Source organism: Malania oleifera, chromosome 3, assembly GCF_029873635.1.
Source record: "Malania oleifera isolate guangnan ecotype guangnan chromosome 3, ASM2987363v1, whole genome shotgun sequence".
In the NCBI taxonomy this organism is placed as follows: Eukaryota; Viridiplantae; Streptophyta; class Magnoliopsida; order Santalales; family Ximeniaceae; genus Malania; species Malania oleifera.
This window is the reverse complement of record NC_080419.1, coordinates 85,867,801-85,883,773: the sequence shown is the minus strand read 5'-3', so window position 1 is coordinate 85,883,773 and position 15,973 is coordinate 85,867,801. Positions and strand designations below refer to the sequence as shown.

The following is a 15,973-nucleotide window of genomic DNA, read 5'->3' as shown; positions in this document are numbered from 1 at the left end:
GAAGAGTTCAGAAAGACATATTGATTGTCTCCATTTGCAACTTGATGGAACCCCAGATTGCACAGATGTGCATGCATCTAGAGGTATTTGAGGAGATTTGGGATTATTCAAACTCTTATATTCTAGCAACATAACCTGTATCTATGATCTCTTCCCAGCGTACAGATGTGTATGCATCTAGAGGTATGCAAAGAGATTTGGGATTATTCAAACTCTGATATTCTAGTAACATAACCTGTATATACGATCTCTCCCCTGCATACTTTATGGACACAAGAGTGTCACAGAGTACATTGAAAACTTTGTAGAGATGAAATATATCCATGAGGAACTCATCATTGCGCAACCCGTGGTAGCTAATGTCAGTGAGAGGAAAAAGCAAAGGAAGCAGTCTATGCATGGTACTGCAGAGTTGCCATCCTTAGTTGACATCTATTCTCAAATTCTTCGTGCCTCCTCTAGTAATCATTTTGCAATCACTCTATTCTGAGTTCTCATCCTCTGATCACTAGTTCCAAGAATTCTACTTTTGTTACATTAGGTGGTTCAAGCTATGAGCCGAGTAGCAGCAGAACTTCCCAGGGTCATTCAAATGGACACGGTGAAGGTACCCCATGCAAGTGTGTTCGTTGTGGACGAGGGATCATACTATTGGGCAAAGCTAGGATCTTCATGGTAAGCCCCCCACACGTTGCCAAAGCAGTCACTACAAATTCCACCACTGGAGCTTACTACAGTATTCGAAGTTCCTGCAGCATCAAGCATCCCAGCAAAATTCTCTTCCCATTGCATCTCTTGCTCAAATAAGAAAACCTTACAACCTACTTTATGTCCAGTATCTCTCCCACTAGCCCTTGGGTCATAGATTCTGCTACCACTTATCATATGACAGGTACAACCAACCTCTTTTCTGCCCTCCACTATTCTACCTACCCCGCATAACTCTTGTTGATGGGTCCATACCACAGTTAAGAAAATAGGGATAGTAAATCGTACTCCCAGCGTCTTTTTCTTCTATTTTGTATATTCCCAATTCCCCTTTAACCTCATGTCTGCTGTAAAGATTACAAATTCAATGAATTGCTCCATAAACTTCTGTTCTGTTATTCAGGATTTGAAAACATTGAAGACGAGTGGTGGAGGACATGAGGCAGCTGGATTTTATCACTTTGACTTGTTATCTCCTTACTGCATGCACTGTTTCTGTTACAACACTTTAAATTTATTGTTGCCTTGGTCATCCTTTGTTGGACAGTTTAAAACAATAGATTCCTACTTTGAGTTCTATGTCTAGCCTTGAGTGTGAGTCTTCTCACTTTAGAAAGCAGCATCATCTTCCATTTGCTTCTTGAATCAATAAACAAGCAGTCAAGCATTTCATGTAAGTTCCTTTTGATGTTTGGAGTCCCAGTTGTGTCATGTGAAATTTGAGTTTTAGATATTTTATTACTTTTGTCAACGAATACTCAAGGATGGCTTCGGTTTTTATTTAAGGAAAGATTGTTCCAAGTTGTTTACTATATTTTATGCCTTTTTGTCTAAAATAAAGACTTAGTTTGATAACGCAAAGAAGTACTTCAGTAACCAAATCACAAAATAGACATATCCTTGAAGTCACTTGTGCCCTACTATATCAGATGAATGACCTCACCGTGTTCTGGAGTGATGTCATGCTTACTATCTACTCTCTTATCAGCAATGCCATCTACTGTCCTTGGAGGTAAAATACCTTCCCATGTTCTCTTCCCATATATCTGAATGTGTCCCTTTTGTCCATTAGTAAACTCTTTGATAGATAAGCTAGATCCTCATGCTATCAAATGTATTTTTTGGGCTACTTTTGTACTTAAAAGGTATATCACTATTATAGTCCTACCTTGCATCAGTTTCTTTGTTTCTGCTCAAGTTAACTTTTCTGAGTCTACATCATACTATTCTATTCTTTGAACCCTGACCTTGACAAATCCCTTCCTCTGTCCACCCTTCCAGTTTCGGCCTATTTGCTCTGCCCAACCTTCCTCACACATTTCACCTAATTCAAGTCCAAGTAACCTGGATAATCCTAAGTTGTAGCACACACATTACTCAAGGGAAGAAAACCTCCACCAGCTCCTACTTCTACTCCATTTGTTTCCTCGTCTAATTCTCCTACTTTTTATGATGTTGATCTTCCTATAAACACGTGTGTACCCAGCATCCAATTTCTAATTTTGTTTCCTATGATTTCTTGTCACCACCATATTAGTACCCAGCATCCAATTTCTAATTTCTTTTGCTATGATTTCCTGACACCATCATATTACTATTTTGTTAGGACTTGAATGTTTCTCTTCTCAAATCTGTATTTGAAGCCGTATTCCATTCTGGGTGGAGGATTCCAAAGGTTCAAGAGATGGTTTAGTGGCTCATTTGAAGGCCCATCTAGTTGCCAAAGGATAGACTCAAGTGTACAGTTTGGACTATCCAAACACATTCTCCCCTATTACCAAACTTAATTCAGCTCGTCTGTTCATCTCCTTAGCCACTACCTATCAATTGTTATTGGCCCTTGGCCCCTAGCATAACTTAAATGTGAAGAATGTTTTCTTACATGGTGATAAAGGAGATACAATGGAGCAACCACGTGGGCTTGTTGCTCAAGGGGAGCCCACGTTGGTCTGTCATCTCAAGAAATCATTATATTGGTCTAAACCAATCACCTAGAGCATGGTATGGCAAGTTCATTAAAGTAGGGCTTGTGTTTGGCCCCCGGCAGTATGCGATAGACCACTCTGTAGTCTATCACATACCCAACAACATTTTGCTAGTTATTTATGTTGATGATATTGTTATAAATAGTGATGATAAGTAGGGTATACAAAGCCACAAGCATTTTCTATTGACAAAGTTTCAAACTAGAGATTTGCGGTTGTTTAAATACTTTGTGGATATACATTATACAAGTATCCAAATCTCATTTAGGGACCATTTTGTCACAAAAGAAATATGTCATAGATTTTGTAGATGAGATTGAGTTGTTGGGATCCAAGGCCACTGATTCACCTGGATCCTAGCAGCAAATTAATATCAAATGTAGGTGATTTGTTAGCTGACCCTTGACAATATCAAAGACTGGTTGGGAAGTTAAATTGTCTCTCAATCGTTGACCAAACATAATTTTTTGCAGCAAGTGTTACGATACTTCAAAGTTGCACTTGGAAGAGGCCTCTTATCTCAAGATCAAGGTCACATTCGTGTTTAGGGTTATACAGATGCAGATTGGGCTGACAGAAGATCCACGACCGTGTATTGTGTGTTTGTTGTTGTTGGCATTAACTTAGTATTCTAGAGTAAGAAACAAGCTGTTCTGGCCCCAACTGAGTGCTGAGTCAAAAAATAAGGTAATGACCATAGTCCATAGTTACCTCGAGCACAGTGCATTTCAGTTTGTATACGGGTATTGTGTGAGCTACTTAGGAAGTACGCAGTTATTGAGGGGGTAGGCTTAGTATGCCATTTTTTATTGTGGTATGCATTAACCAAATACTTGGGTTATTTAGTCAATACACCATGTTCGATTGCAGCATGTTTCGAATTATTTCTTTCAGATGGCCCTGCTACGTCTGCCCACTACAGAGCAGGCCTGACTCCCATGAGCAGGTCCGCTGGCTTTTAGTACGGCTTTTTACTTTTCCAATCCAGCATGATAACAACTCAAACTCAACTTCTATTCTTTCAAGAGAAGGCAGCAAGATCCCGCGTAAGTGTCGTTTGCCCATTGCCAATAGGTGGGTAGTAATATTCAATTGTGAGCTTCAGAAATACGAAAGTAAGGGAGCGAAAATCTTGGGATCTTGCTGTACGTAACTAAAATTCTCATTCAACTCTCTCGCATAGTTTTTGAAATTTGTGAATATTTTTCGTGAATTTTTGTTTTTTTTTTTTTTTTTGTTGAAAATGGTTAACAAATCTGGGTCGCACTATTGGGGATTTGGATCCAGACCCTCATCAATCCAGGACACTTTTGACCCAAGAAATGGTACATGCAATCCGGATTGCAGTTCCCAGGGGGGAGGGCAGTGACCTAGGTAACTATGGTCATGGCCAACATTACATCTGAAATAATTCGGTTGAACATATTACAAGAATTTGGTTTTCCACATTCTTAGCCTACAGAGTTGATGTGTGATAATCAAGCTACTATCATATTGCCTCCAATCTAGTCTTCCACTAGCATACAAAACAAATTGAAGTTGACTTGTCATTTTGTTCACAATAAACTTGTGCACAAGCTCATTACAACCGTTCATGTGAAGTCTGATACCAACTCATTGATTTATTCACTAAGCCTCTAGGGGATGCTCAGGTTAAACCCATTTGTATCAAACTAGGATCATATTATATTTATACTCTATCTTGAGAGGGAGTATTGCTGGTTGCTGGCCATTTAGTGTTGGGTTATTTAGAATTATAGCTGCATGTTAGAAGGCGTGAATTAGTAAGGGAATGATGGTCATTGTGAGGTGCATGACACATATTATAGATAGAGAGGGAGACCTATGCTGCGATAAGGTTTTTCCAGTTCAACAAACATTATTAACAGTATTTATACCCTGCAATTAACTAAAACACATAATTAAAAATAAATCCCAACATAATAGAAAAGTACACAGCAAGAAGGTCTAATAAATGCATCATAGTTTCCTAAATCTATGCCTAAGGGTATGTATGTCGAATAGGCAGTCTAAATGATGATGACGGTCCCCTGCTGCATTGCCTTCACAAGCATCTTGCTTGAAGGAGGAAATTGTGAATGCTCTGAAGGAGTGCAACAGAGACGAAGCCCCAAACATAGGTGCCTATTGGATTTTTGGCAAGCAAATTGGTAAGAAGTAAAAAAAAATTGGGAAGTATATTTGAGGACTTGTACAAATGGAGTTTGAGGATAGTCCGAATTCAACGCTTGTGGCTTTGATTCCCAAAAAAAATGGAGCAATTAACCTCAATGACTTTCACAATTTTCTGGCTGTCAGTGGAGATCAAGTAACTTGGAATTTGTTATTCAAGAGAGAACCTTTTGATTGGGAAGAAGAGGCTTTTTTCAAGCTACATTTTTTTAATAGCAAAAAAAGAAATTTCATTAATAGGAGAGGAACTTACAAAAAGGACAATAAGACATCTTTGTAAAAAAATCTGGAACAAAGCAATGGGAAAAAAATTTAAAAAAAAAAAAAACAAAGAAAAAATGGAAAAAATCAAGCCAACAGATTTCCCCCAATCTTGCTTGAAATCTGGAAAGCTTACTCCTCTGAAAAACCCAGACCCAACACACCACAAAGAGGCCATATAATGAATATTCAACTTTTTCCCCTGAGAAGATCTGTGCATTATGCTCCAGCCATAACGCCCACAATACTGCAAAGATACCACATTTCCATAACGCTGCCCAATCCTTCCTCCTTCCAAAACCCACAAGTGAAGTAGCCAACAATTCCTCAACCAATAGAAGACAAGCCCAACTTTCACCCAAAACACCAAATAACTTGTTCCAAATCCTCCAAGCAAAATCACAACACATAAAAAGGTGAGATGCTGTCTTAGAATTCTTACAGAACACATAAACATGTGGAGGGAGAGCCTTCAAATGTGTCCTGATCAGTAACAAGTTATTCGTATTGAATTTATTAAGCACAACCACCCAAATAAAAGCCATAATTTTGGGCGCACTTTGGCCTTCCAAATAAATAGAGAGGAAACAAAGAATTGTAACGGGTCAAGAACTCATAAAATGACTAACAATAATGAACCCCCCGAATGATCCAAAGACCAAAAACGAACATCCTTCCCCAAAGAAAGATGACAGTTATTCAATAAAGTCAACAAGGAGTCTAGCTACACCAACTCTTTATCATTAAGAGATCTGAAATGGAGATCCCTAGAAGCCAAAGGACTACTCAAATCACCAAGCAAAGCAAAAAAAATAATACTGTTCTGCTCTGAGCTCAATCAGAAGAGACAGAAAAGATGTGGATAAGGCACCATTCCCTAACCATGGGGTCTTTCAAGAACAAATCCGAGAACCCTTACCCACCTCAAATTTAGTGTGAGATGTGAATAAGTAATAAATTTGAGAGAGAGGCCTCCACAAGCTCTCCAAAGAACATCTTAAACTAGCATTGGTATCCTAACCATTCTCACTCAACCAAACTTACTTCTAATAACTCTATGCCAAATGGAAGAATCTTCTAGGGGAAAACTAGTCATTTACCGAGACCTAGCCCCCACCCCACCCCCCACCTTTTTTTAGGACCTGTAGACCTCTTCCCAACTCACTACATGATCCTTATGACCCCCAATACCAGACCACAATAAATCTCTCATCATTCTCAATCTTACTGGCAAGTAGCAATCCCCACTGGAATCTTAAAAATAAACAACAAATACAATGGGGTACCGGACAAAAAAGCCTGAATAAGAGCGGTTATTCTACCCCTAAGAGGGGAAAAAAGCCCCTTTCTATCCATCTAATCACTTCGCCACCCTCACCATTACTAGATTCCAAAAATCCATAAATCTATGATTACTCCCCAAAGGAACCCCTAAAATAAGTCAAAGGCCAATCCAATAAACTGCACCCCACATTAGTGGACCACTCACTAGCGCACTTAATGGGCATATTAATAGCTATTAAATCTCGCTTCCCCAAATTAATTTTAAGCCCATACACCCTCACAAAAACTTGCATCTAAAAAGAAAATGGTGTCATCAAGTTCAACAAACTAAAGATAAAAAACGACAACTCCCTCTCTCCCCATTGCTAGCCCTTTCTCCAACCCGCCCACTCCATTGCCCTATTCACCATCCTACTTAAAACATCAGCTACTAAAACAAACAAAAAGGCGAACAGTGGGTATCCTTGTCTAATACCTCTCAAGGCACTAAACCAACACTTTGTCGCCATTCACAATGACTAAGAACCACACATAGAAAACAGGACCTAATCCACTGGCGTCATCTCTCAACAAATCCCTTTCTCACAGATTGTATCCAAGAAACTCCAGTTAACTCTATCATAGGTTTTCTCAAAATCCAATTTCAAAATGAACCCCCTCGTCTTTCTCCCACCACCACCTCAAGCCACCAAAATAGCATCCACTATTTGCCTCCTCGCCACAAACATACTTTAAGCACCAGAGATAGTCTTAGCCAGCACTGCACTCAGCCTATTAGCTAATATTTTAGCGATAATCATATAAACACTAGAGACGAGACTAATAGATCTAAAATCCTCTACCTTAATAGATCTAGACTTCTTAGTGACCAAAGCAATAAAGGTGGAATTAATACTCTTGCCCAAAATCACATTCCCATAAAATTTGGCAAAGACTTTAATCAAATCACTCTTAATTACATTCCAGCAATCAAGGAAAAAAAGCAAGCATTATCCCTTTACATCCCAATAATTACCACCCTCACTTCCTCTGCATCAAACGGTCTCCCTAACCATCACATCCAATCTCCGAAAATGGGATTCCACTCTAACCCCTCAGTCATTGATCTACAAACATCCTCCTCAGAACACAAGTTTTCATAGAAATTAGTAATCTCGGAGGCAATCTTACTAGGGTCAAACTCTCCCTCTCTTTCAAGCTACTTTTTAAGACTTTACATGCAAGAAAGGTGGAAAATACTAAATGGCACTATCAAAAATTGGGACTTTAATTAGGGAGTATACTTTCAAATCTTCTGCAATAGATTGATGTGAGGACTTTGATAGGAACCCTTTTCCTTGGAAGGCAATTTGGAGGGCTAAAAGACCCTCAAATTGTCTTTTTTACACCAAAGGCAACATAGGTAAAAATATTTAACAATTGACAGTTTGATGAAAGATGAGATGCCTGTTTAATAAATATTTTTTATGAAAGAATTACAGGAGATACTTTAACAATATATTTCTCCATTGTGATCAGGTGAACGCTTCAGTGTTTGGTCCATGCAACACTTGGGATTCATTTGGTTCTCTCAGGAAAGGTGAAGAAGCAGTATTTGGGTGTGGAAGGGCTCTCACTAAATCATAGGTAGAACCAAGAACAAAACGTTGTGGGACACCATTCCTTTGTCCATCCTGCAGAAAATTTTGGAAGAGGAATGTGGGTTGAAAATAGCTTGGAGAGGACAAGGAAATTTATTTTTTGCACAACATTTGGACAACGACATATCATTGTTTAGATCATGATTCTTTTTAAATTTGTTAACAGCAATTTTCCTCCAGAATTTTTCATTTTGTATAAGCTCGGCGTATACAGGAAACTCACCCCCCCCCCCCCGAGTTATTCAAGTTAAAGCTTATTTAGTAACAAAAAATTTCCACTTCTTGTTTAGAGAGTATGCCTACCAGTAAGGCACAAACGCCACCCTCCAATGCACCAGCATACCAAAAATAATCCCCGGTCAACCTGGCAAGTTCTAATGCAGTGGAATAATGTGCATTCGCATCAACAGGGGACCCTGCCAACAAGCAATAATCTCCAATAGTTTTTTGAGCACGACCAAGTCTCCGCTTTTTCGCCTTGATCACCTGCATATTTGTCATATCAAATCATTTAGTTGAAATATATTCAATCTATAGCAGTTAAGACAAATTAAAGCTTATACAGATGTGAAAAAAAACAGTACAGATTCAAATCCTTAGGACACCTAAAATATAAACCTCCTCTGAGCTTAGGCTAGCTTGAGAATCTAAAGGCGTCTTCAGAATTGTTCCAGCAGATTCTGCCTGAAGAACCCATTTTTCAAATTCCATCAACAATGAGGCCGCAATATCTTGCATCATTGTGTGCAAATGAAACTCCTGAGTTTGTCGATCAGCAGGAGGAAACAAAATTAAATTACCCCCTTTTTCACTGCCATCCTCTAGCTGCAACCAAAAAAAAAAGATAGGGAGATGAAGTCAGCAAAGCACAATACTAACAAGAAGTTCAATAGTGAAAATAGTGGAGGGTAAGGAAGGAGACAATGTTGACCGATAGACATTTAGCACCCATACCCATCTTAAGTAAATGGCTATGGGACAACATTGCCACCTCTATCAGTCATTTGCACGAACTTGTGTTTTTTTTTTTTTTTTTTGGAAAGAGGTAAGAAGAATATATTAAGCTCAAAGAAATACATGATATAGGCCTAAAGGCCAGAACTAACAAAAAAAAAACCAAAACAAAACAAATGTTGCAAGATCTAAACAGAAGAAGATTGCAATCCTGCTAGCTAGTCTTCTAAAATGGGAAGTATAGCATTTATATCACCTCCAATTGAAGAGATAATATCACTGATATCACTAGTAGAATTCTCAAAGATGGCCATTTTTCCTTTCATTTTAGCAATTTTTCTCAGCTCTTCATCCCAATTTTTTGAAGGGCAGTAATTGTTTCTTATAGCAGCAATTTCAGAGTAAATTTGGTGGTAAGTGATTTTGCAGGAAAAAAATGGGTGGTTTCTGCTCTCAACATTTCACTACAGAAAAGACAATTTAGTAAACAAAGATTCTTCCATTTAGCCATTCTATCCAAGGTTCTTAACCTGTTCCAAGCTGCCATCCAAAGAATCACAGCATACCTGAGAATATGATTTTTAAACCTTACAGTCTCATACCAGCTTACAATCTCAGAATGCTTTCTTACTGCCTCCCAAGCCTCAGATAAAGGTTAAAGCGACAGCTTTCTCCCAGCAAAAGTAACAAAATCAGTCTCAACTGAGATTGGTTGAAAGTAATTGAATCCAAATACTTCATTTATCAAACAAGATCTCCTTGGCCAATAACAGCAATTATCTCTGATAATTGTAGAGACATTAGCACTCTTTACGAAGAAAAGTTCATTTTGTATGGTAGAACCATATTTCTTGAAGAGGACCAAAAGAGTGCCAATCATCAAAATAAAGTGAAGTGTTCCTTCCATCTCCAATGTTATGTTTGAATAACAAAGTCACTTTGTCTCTGATTTTTAGGATCCTTCTCCAAGCTGGAATTGCATTGGGCGGGGACTTTATAGCCCAAATATTCCTGTTTTTTAGCAGGTAAGCTTTTAACCAAGTAATCCCGCAGAAGTTTGCTGAGTTACAGATGAGCCATGATAATTTACCTACAAAAGTATCTCTTGCCTCAGCTAGACTCATGATACATATTCCACCTTCAGAAATAGGCTTGCAAAGTTTCTCCCAGATTATATTTCCAAAAGAACTTGAAAGATCATTACCTTTCCAAAGAAAGGATTTAAATTTCTTTTCCAAACAGTACAGGACAGTGTTGGGAAGAAAATGACATGAGCCCCAATAATGATGAATACTCATTAAAACTGATTTTATTAATTGAATTCTACCTGCATAGGAAAGGTACTTGTTTGCTAGCTATTAACACAACTAGCAATTTTTCCACCAAGCTGTAGTAGTCTTCTTTTGTCAACCAACATGTGGCTTAGGTATCACAGTTACATGTGTTGCAATGAAAATAATATCCATAACTCTTCTGGATTTTATCAAAACACTGGCTTTATGTCTTTAACAAATGGGTACAGGTAAACCATTTTATTCAAATGGATCATAAATGGATCACCCACTTTGACCCATTAACTAAAAAGGTTGAAATGGGTTTACCTGCTCAACCCACTCCCATCATCCATCAATCAAAGTAGCTCTCTTTTGACTCTCCCCCATCGCCAAGCATCATTTGATGAAGAAGCCACCTGTTTGGGATCCTTCAGACCATCCAAACAATGAAGAACCAATGAAGCAAGTGAACAGATCCAATCAAATCAAGACAAAGTAAAAACAAGATCAACAACTATCATTAACTCACTGACAAGCTTGCAGGAAAACATGATCACAAACAATGATGCAACGATCATAGGGATCTGCAAGCTGAGCAGTAGATCCACTGCCATTGATCTCTGCTCCACAAACTCCACAGTTCATAGTCCAATGGGTTGAGGTTGTTTTTCATCTTTTATCCCTCTAATTAAAGCTTGCGAGATGATAGGACCTTTCAACATAATCTAATTGTCACTGTTAATTCTGAGTTCGATTTCATTCATGTGACATTAACTTCAAAGCATCTTACTGAACTTGTGTATTGGTGACTTAAAGAAAAAGAATTATTGCGCAAAACATCTACATAAACCAAAATAACATAAACCCAATGCTCACTGTTAATTCTGAGTTCGATTTCATTCACGTGACATTAACTTCAAAGCATCTTACTGAACTTGTGTATTGGTGACTTAAAGAAAAAAAATTATTGCACAAAACATCTACATAAACCAAAATAACATAAACCCAATGCTGAAATACGTTAAATTTTACTTTAATGTGATTGAATGAATTAACAATATATCCCCTTATGTAAAGCATTTCTAAAATTTCTTCTATTAATTGATGAAGTATAACCACAGTAACGCAAAGTTTTTTGAGATTTGATGAGAAAACAAGATCATACATGGGTCTTATGATAATTTTTTTTTTTTAGTAGAAGATGAGAATTTGACCCATCCAAGCACGAATACCTTAGTTTAAGAGAATATTTTTGGTGTAGAAAGTCTCAAATTCAGGATCTTTCGCTGCACAGATTTCATGGGAAACAAAGTCATAGGCACATAGGTTTAGAGCCAAACCAACTACTCCAAGAGCACTCATCCTTCTTGTACAAATAACATAAAAAAATGTAGTCAACGTTTATTGGAAAAAGTAACCCCAAAGATTTGGGATCAAAATAGGTTAGTGGTGACCATTGAACAAGTTTCTTCAGCTTGGGTTGGGTCACAATTTTTTCATTCTTAAATTTAAATTAAATGAGTTAATGGATCAGACATAGTTCATATGAAAATATTGGAAAATTTGTGAATGAAAAATAAGAAATTTCATAATTTTTAAAATTAAATGGGTCAACCGAGGGGTAGGGTCATAAGTGGGTAACCATTTTATATAAATGGGTAATTGATGACCTAACCCTTTTCAACTCATACCCACTAATTTAACATGTATTAGGAAATATCTAAAATCAAAAATTGCAAATCACCAAAAGAATCGAATGAGCACAACACTGACTACTAAAACAATAAAATGATAAAGTGCCCCAAAGCATGTATGTGAATACTAGGATGGGCATGTGTACACATAAAAACTTCAATACACAGCCTTCTAGCGCCTTGTCTAACTGATGCTCAACAATAGTGAGAAGGAATAATGGGAGAGAGAGAAGAAAGCAAAAAGAAGCTGTGCATTAGAGGGAGAGAGAAGAGAAACAAAGGGAAATTTTTATGACAAACAGTTGACCATGGTATTAAATTTTTTGCAAAAATTTCAGTCGAAATTTGGGAAGGTTTGAAAGAAAACACAGCTCTTCTTTTCAGTCAAAATTTCAAAAACTTTTGAACAAAATTTTCCAATATTTCAGATTTCAGCTGAAATTTCAAGTATTTAAATTTTAAAAAGCACAAAAACAAGCGACATTTGTTGTTTTCATTTTGCTACTAAATTATTCACAGTCGTCTATTTAAATTTCCCAAAGTTTCATTCATAATTTCCACAAGTTACTATAAGTTTCACTTGTTTCTTTAAATCAAATTCTAAAAATGTGCGACCCTCAAAATTATATCAAAACAGAAATTTAAGTATTTGCACATAACTGTCTCTAACATAAAACTACCAAATGTATTAATTACCTACAGTTGACTCAAACACATAGTTAAAAATTAATCCCTAAATAGCACAAAAACGCACAAAAACAAAGTCCAATACATGCATTCTAATTCCCTAAATCTGCACCTAACATATGTACGCTGCATTAATGGTGGTGGCAGTCCTCTATCATACTCCTCCAGATGAAAGGAACTAAATTCCAAAGAGTCTGATTGGATATACCACTCCAACTTGGGAACACTGACATGAACACAATCGTCAGTTTAAATTCAAAGTGGTCGACCTCTCTATTGAACCAAATATTTTCAAAAACCAAACCTTGGCATGTGACAAACAAAAGACTCTAGCACTACGATGCACATCAACAGCAAATTGATGATAATCCATAATTACTCATGGCAAGTTCACACCTAACCTCAATGTGCAACTTAGGATGTGACAAGCAAACGAATTTGTAGCCCCACAATGCACAATTGCACATAGGCAGAGAGACTTGCATATAGTTTTTATTGACCTAGAGAAAGCCTATGATAGAGTACTGTGGAAAGTTTTTTGATGAGTTTTAGGAAAGAAGGGAGTTTGCAATAGATATACTAAAGTTATTAAGTACATGTATGATAGAGTAACGACTAGCGTTAGGATTGTAGGATGGGAATCTAGAGAATTTCCAATCACAATATGTGTACATCAAGATTGTACTTTGAGTCCTTATTTTTTGCTTTAATAATTGATGAACTCCCTTAGAATATCCAAAAATGAGATCCCATGGTGTATGTTGTTTGCAAATGATATTGTCTTAATTAATGAAAGTAGGAGCAGTGCAATATCCAAGTTAGAACTTTGGAAAACTATTTTAGAGTATAGATGTTTAAGGATAACCAAGAATAAGAAAAAATATATGAAATTTAATTTCAGTATCGTAACGGAGAGTATTAGAGAGAAGATTTAACTTGATAATCAAGAAACTAATAGCACTAGTAGATTTCAATATCTTCAATTTATTATGCAAGTGGAAGGGAAATTGATTAGGATGTAATACATAGAATTAAAACAGGTTAGGTAAAACAGAGGAGTGCGTCAAGCGTGTTGTGTGATTGTAGAATACCTTTAAAATTAAAAGGAAAGATCTATAAGACAACTATAAGGCCAATCATGCTTTACAGATTAGAATGTTGGGCAACTAAAAGAAACAATAAAAGTTTACAAAATACGAATGTTAAGGCGGATGAGTGGTATAACACCAAAAGAAATTAAGGAATGATCATATATACAATGAACTTGGCATAGCACTAATCGAATACAATATAAGGTTGGGGCAGCTTAAATGGTTTAGGCATTTGAAACGCAGGCCTAGCAGTGCACCTATGAGGAGTGAGTTAATTATTGTTTATGGTATTAAAAGGGATAGGGATAAACCTAAAATAACTTGAAATGAGGTAATGAAAAAAAATTTAATAGCTGTTAAGATGGAGGAAAATTCTCTCGATTGGGTGAATTGGCGGAAAAGGATTCATGTAAACGACTCCACTTAATGGGAGGACTTAAGCTTATTGACATTGTTGTTGTCGTTGACTTCTTGTTGTTATCTACTTAACTACACACAAGATTCCAGCTGTACTCATAGGCCGCAGAAGAAGGAATCATTTGAAAAATGTAATCAGAATTCCACATATGTTCATAGCAGAAATCCTACATTAATCCCCTAGGATTACTATAAGCCAGTTTGAAGTTTTTCAATATAAGTTATCTTGCTTGAATAAAAATATAATCTCCGTGACAAAAAATATAATAATCACATATCAAAATCGTAACTACCAGCTCTACAGAAATAACCCACCTAATACAACCTTCTCCGGATAACGAAACTAACACCACGTTGTTTGAATCTTCTCGATCTATTAATACAGTCCCCTTAATCATTCTAAGTTCAACAATGCTGCCTGATTCAAACTCTACTTCACATTAACCAAAAAATAAATAAATAACCTGAGAATCAGTGGGGCAAAATGCGAAGCAGCGCTGAACGAGGGCGGAGGTGTAGCCTTTGCAGGCGGTGCCGAACTGCTCGAGGACTCCGTCCAGATCGGGGGAGGAGGGGCAGTGGCAAATGCCAATGACGGCAAGGATCTTGCGATTGGACTGGAAGTCCTCCCATGGCGAGGGAGGGGAGCCGCCGAGCATGAACTTGAAGCGTAGGCTGCCGGACTCCCAGGGCTGGTTGGCGAAGGGGCTCTTCTGGTGCTCCGTGTAGAAGGAGCTGATGGCAGAGAGCTCCACCTTACGGTGCTGGACCAGAAGCGACGCGTAGTCACGCAGAAGCGCCGTCGGTACCGCGCCGATCGGGAGAACGGCGACGCGGATCATGGACCCGGTCTCGATGCTCACGTCTGGCTCCATGGCGGATGGCGGAGATCGGGCGGTGGAAAGAGGCTGGGTTGCAGGGGCAGTCCGAGGTCGTCAGATGGGGTGCATTTGATCTTAGCTCAATAAGCAGGACTGGAAGAAGGGGAAGGGGGAAGCCGGGGGAGCGACGGAGCCATTAGATCTTTTCAGTTGCAGGGAGAGGAGTGCTATGTTTGGCTAGAATGTACGCACGTGGGTTCTGCGAGTTTTGTACCGAAATATTAAATTTTTAATCCGAAAACACAATTACACGGCCATTAATTACAAAATTGTGCTAAAATAAAATTGACTTATAAGAAGGGAGATAACTTGATTTTTATTATAAAACATGTATATTTATGTGGATGACTATTTAGATAATAGGTTATAACCTTTAATTTATTATATGATTAACTTTTGGGATATTAATGTATTTTTTTATATAAAGACATGCTTTATAATAAGATGATTAGTTTCGTTAGTATTATTTTAAGGTAAGAATCTTATTTCCTTTAACATTTGTTATCTATATAATTTTAATTTTTCGTCAAACTATATTTATATGTTAACTATATTTCTTATCTTGCGTACATGTCTTTAAATATTTTTATGTTGGAATATATGTGAGAATAATATTTTCATTTAATATTTACCTAGCTTTGAATTTTTATTTGTTTTCAAAGTGACTTTATGATGTCAAACCTCACAAATTTGAATTCGTTAGCCTTGATATTTCTAAAAGAAATTATCTATTATGGGTACTTGATGTTGAGATTCACCTTAATGTTATAAATCTTTGAAGTACAATTTAAGAAAAAAATCAAGCATCCCTGTAGGATCGCGCAAAGGCAATGATTTTCATTCGACATCATTTACACGAAAAATTGAAAATTGAGTACCTTACTATTAAGGACTCATTAGTCCT

The 15,973-nt window shown here is 37.3% G+C and overlaps 1 protein-coding gene across 1 annotated transcript in view; it reads right to left on the bottom strand.

Annotated features, from left to right (window-relative positions):
• LOC131151871 (trafficking protein particle complex II-specific subunit 120 homolog) overlaps positions 1 to 15,259 on the bottom strand; it is a 60,750-nt gene extending 45,491 nt beyond the window's left edge. Inside the window, exons 1-3 of the mRNA XM_058103327.1 lie at positions 14,653 to 15,259; positions 8,690 to 8,896; positions 8,375 to 8,557 (exon numbers count right to left, since the gene is read on the bottom strand). Coding sequence (XP_057959310.1) covers positions 8,375 to 8,557; positions 8,690 to 8,896; positions 14,653 to 15,063 — 801 coding nt within the window. The 5' untranslated portion in view covers positions 15,064 to 15,259. The remainder of the gene's footprint in view (positions 1 to 8,374; positions 8,558 to 8,689; positions 8,897 to 14,652) is intronic.
• Positions 15,260 to 15,973: the final 714 nt, after the last annotated feature.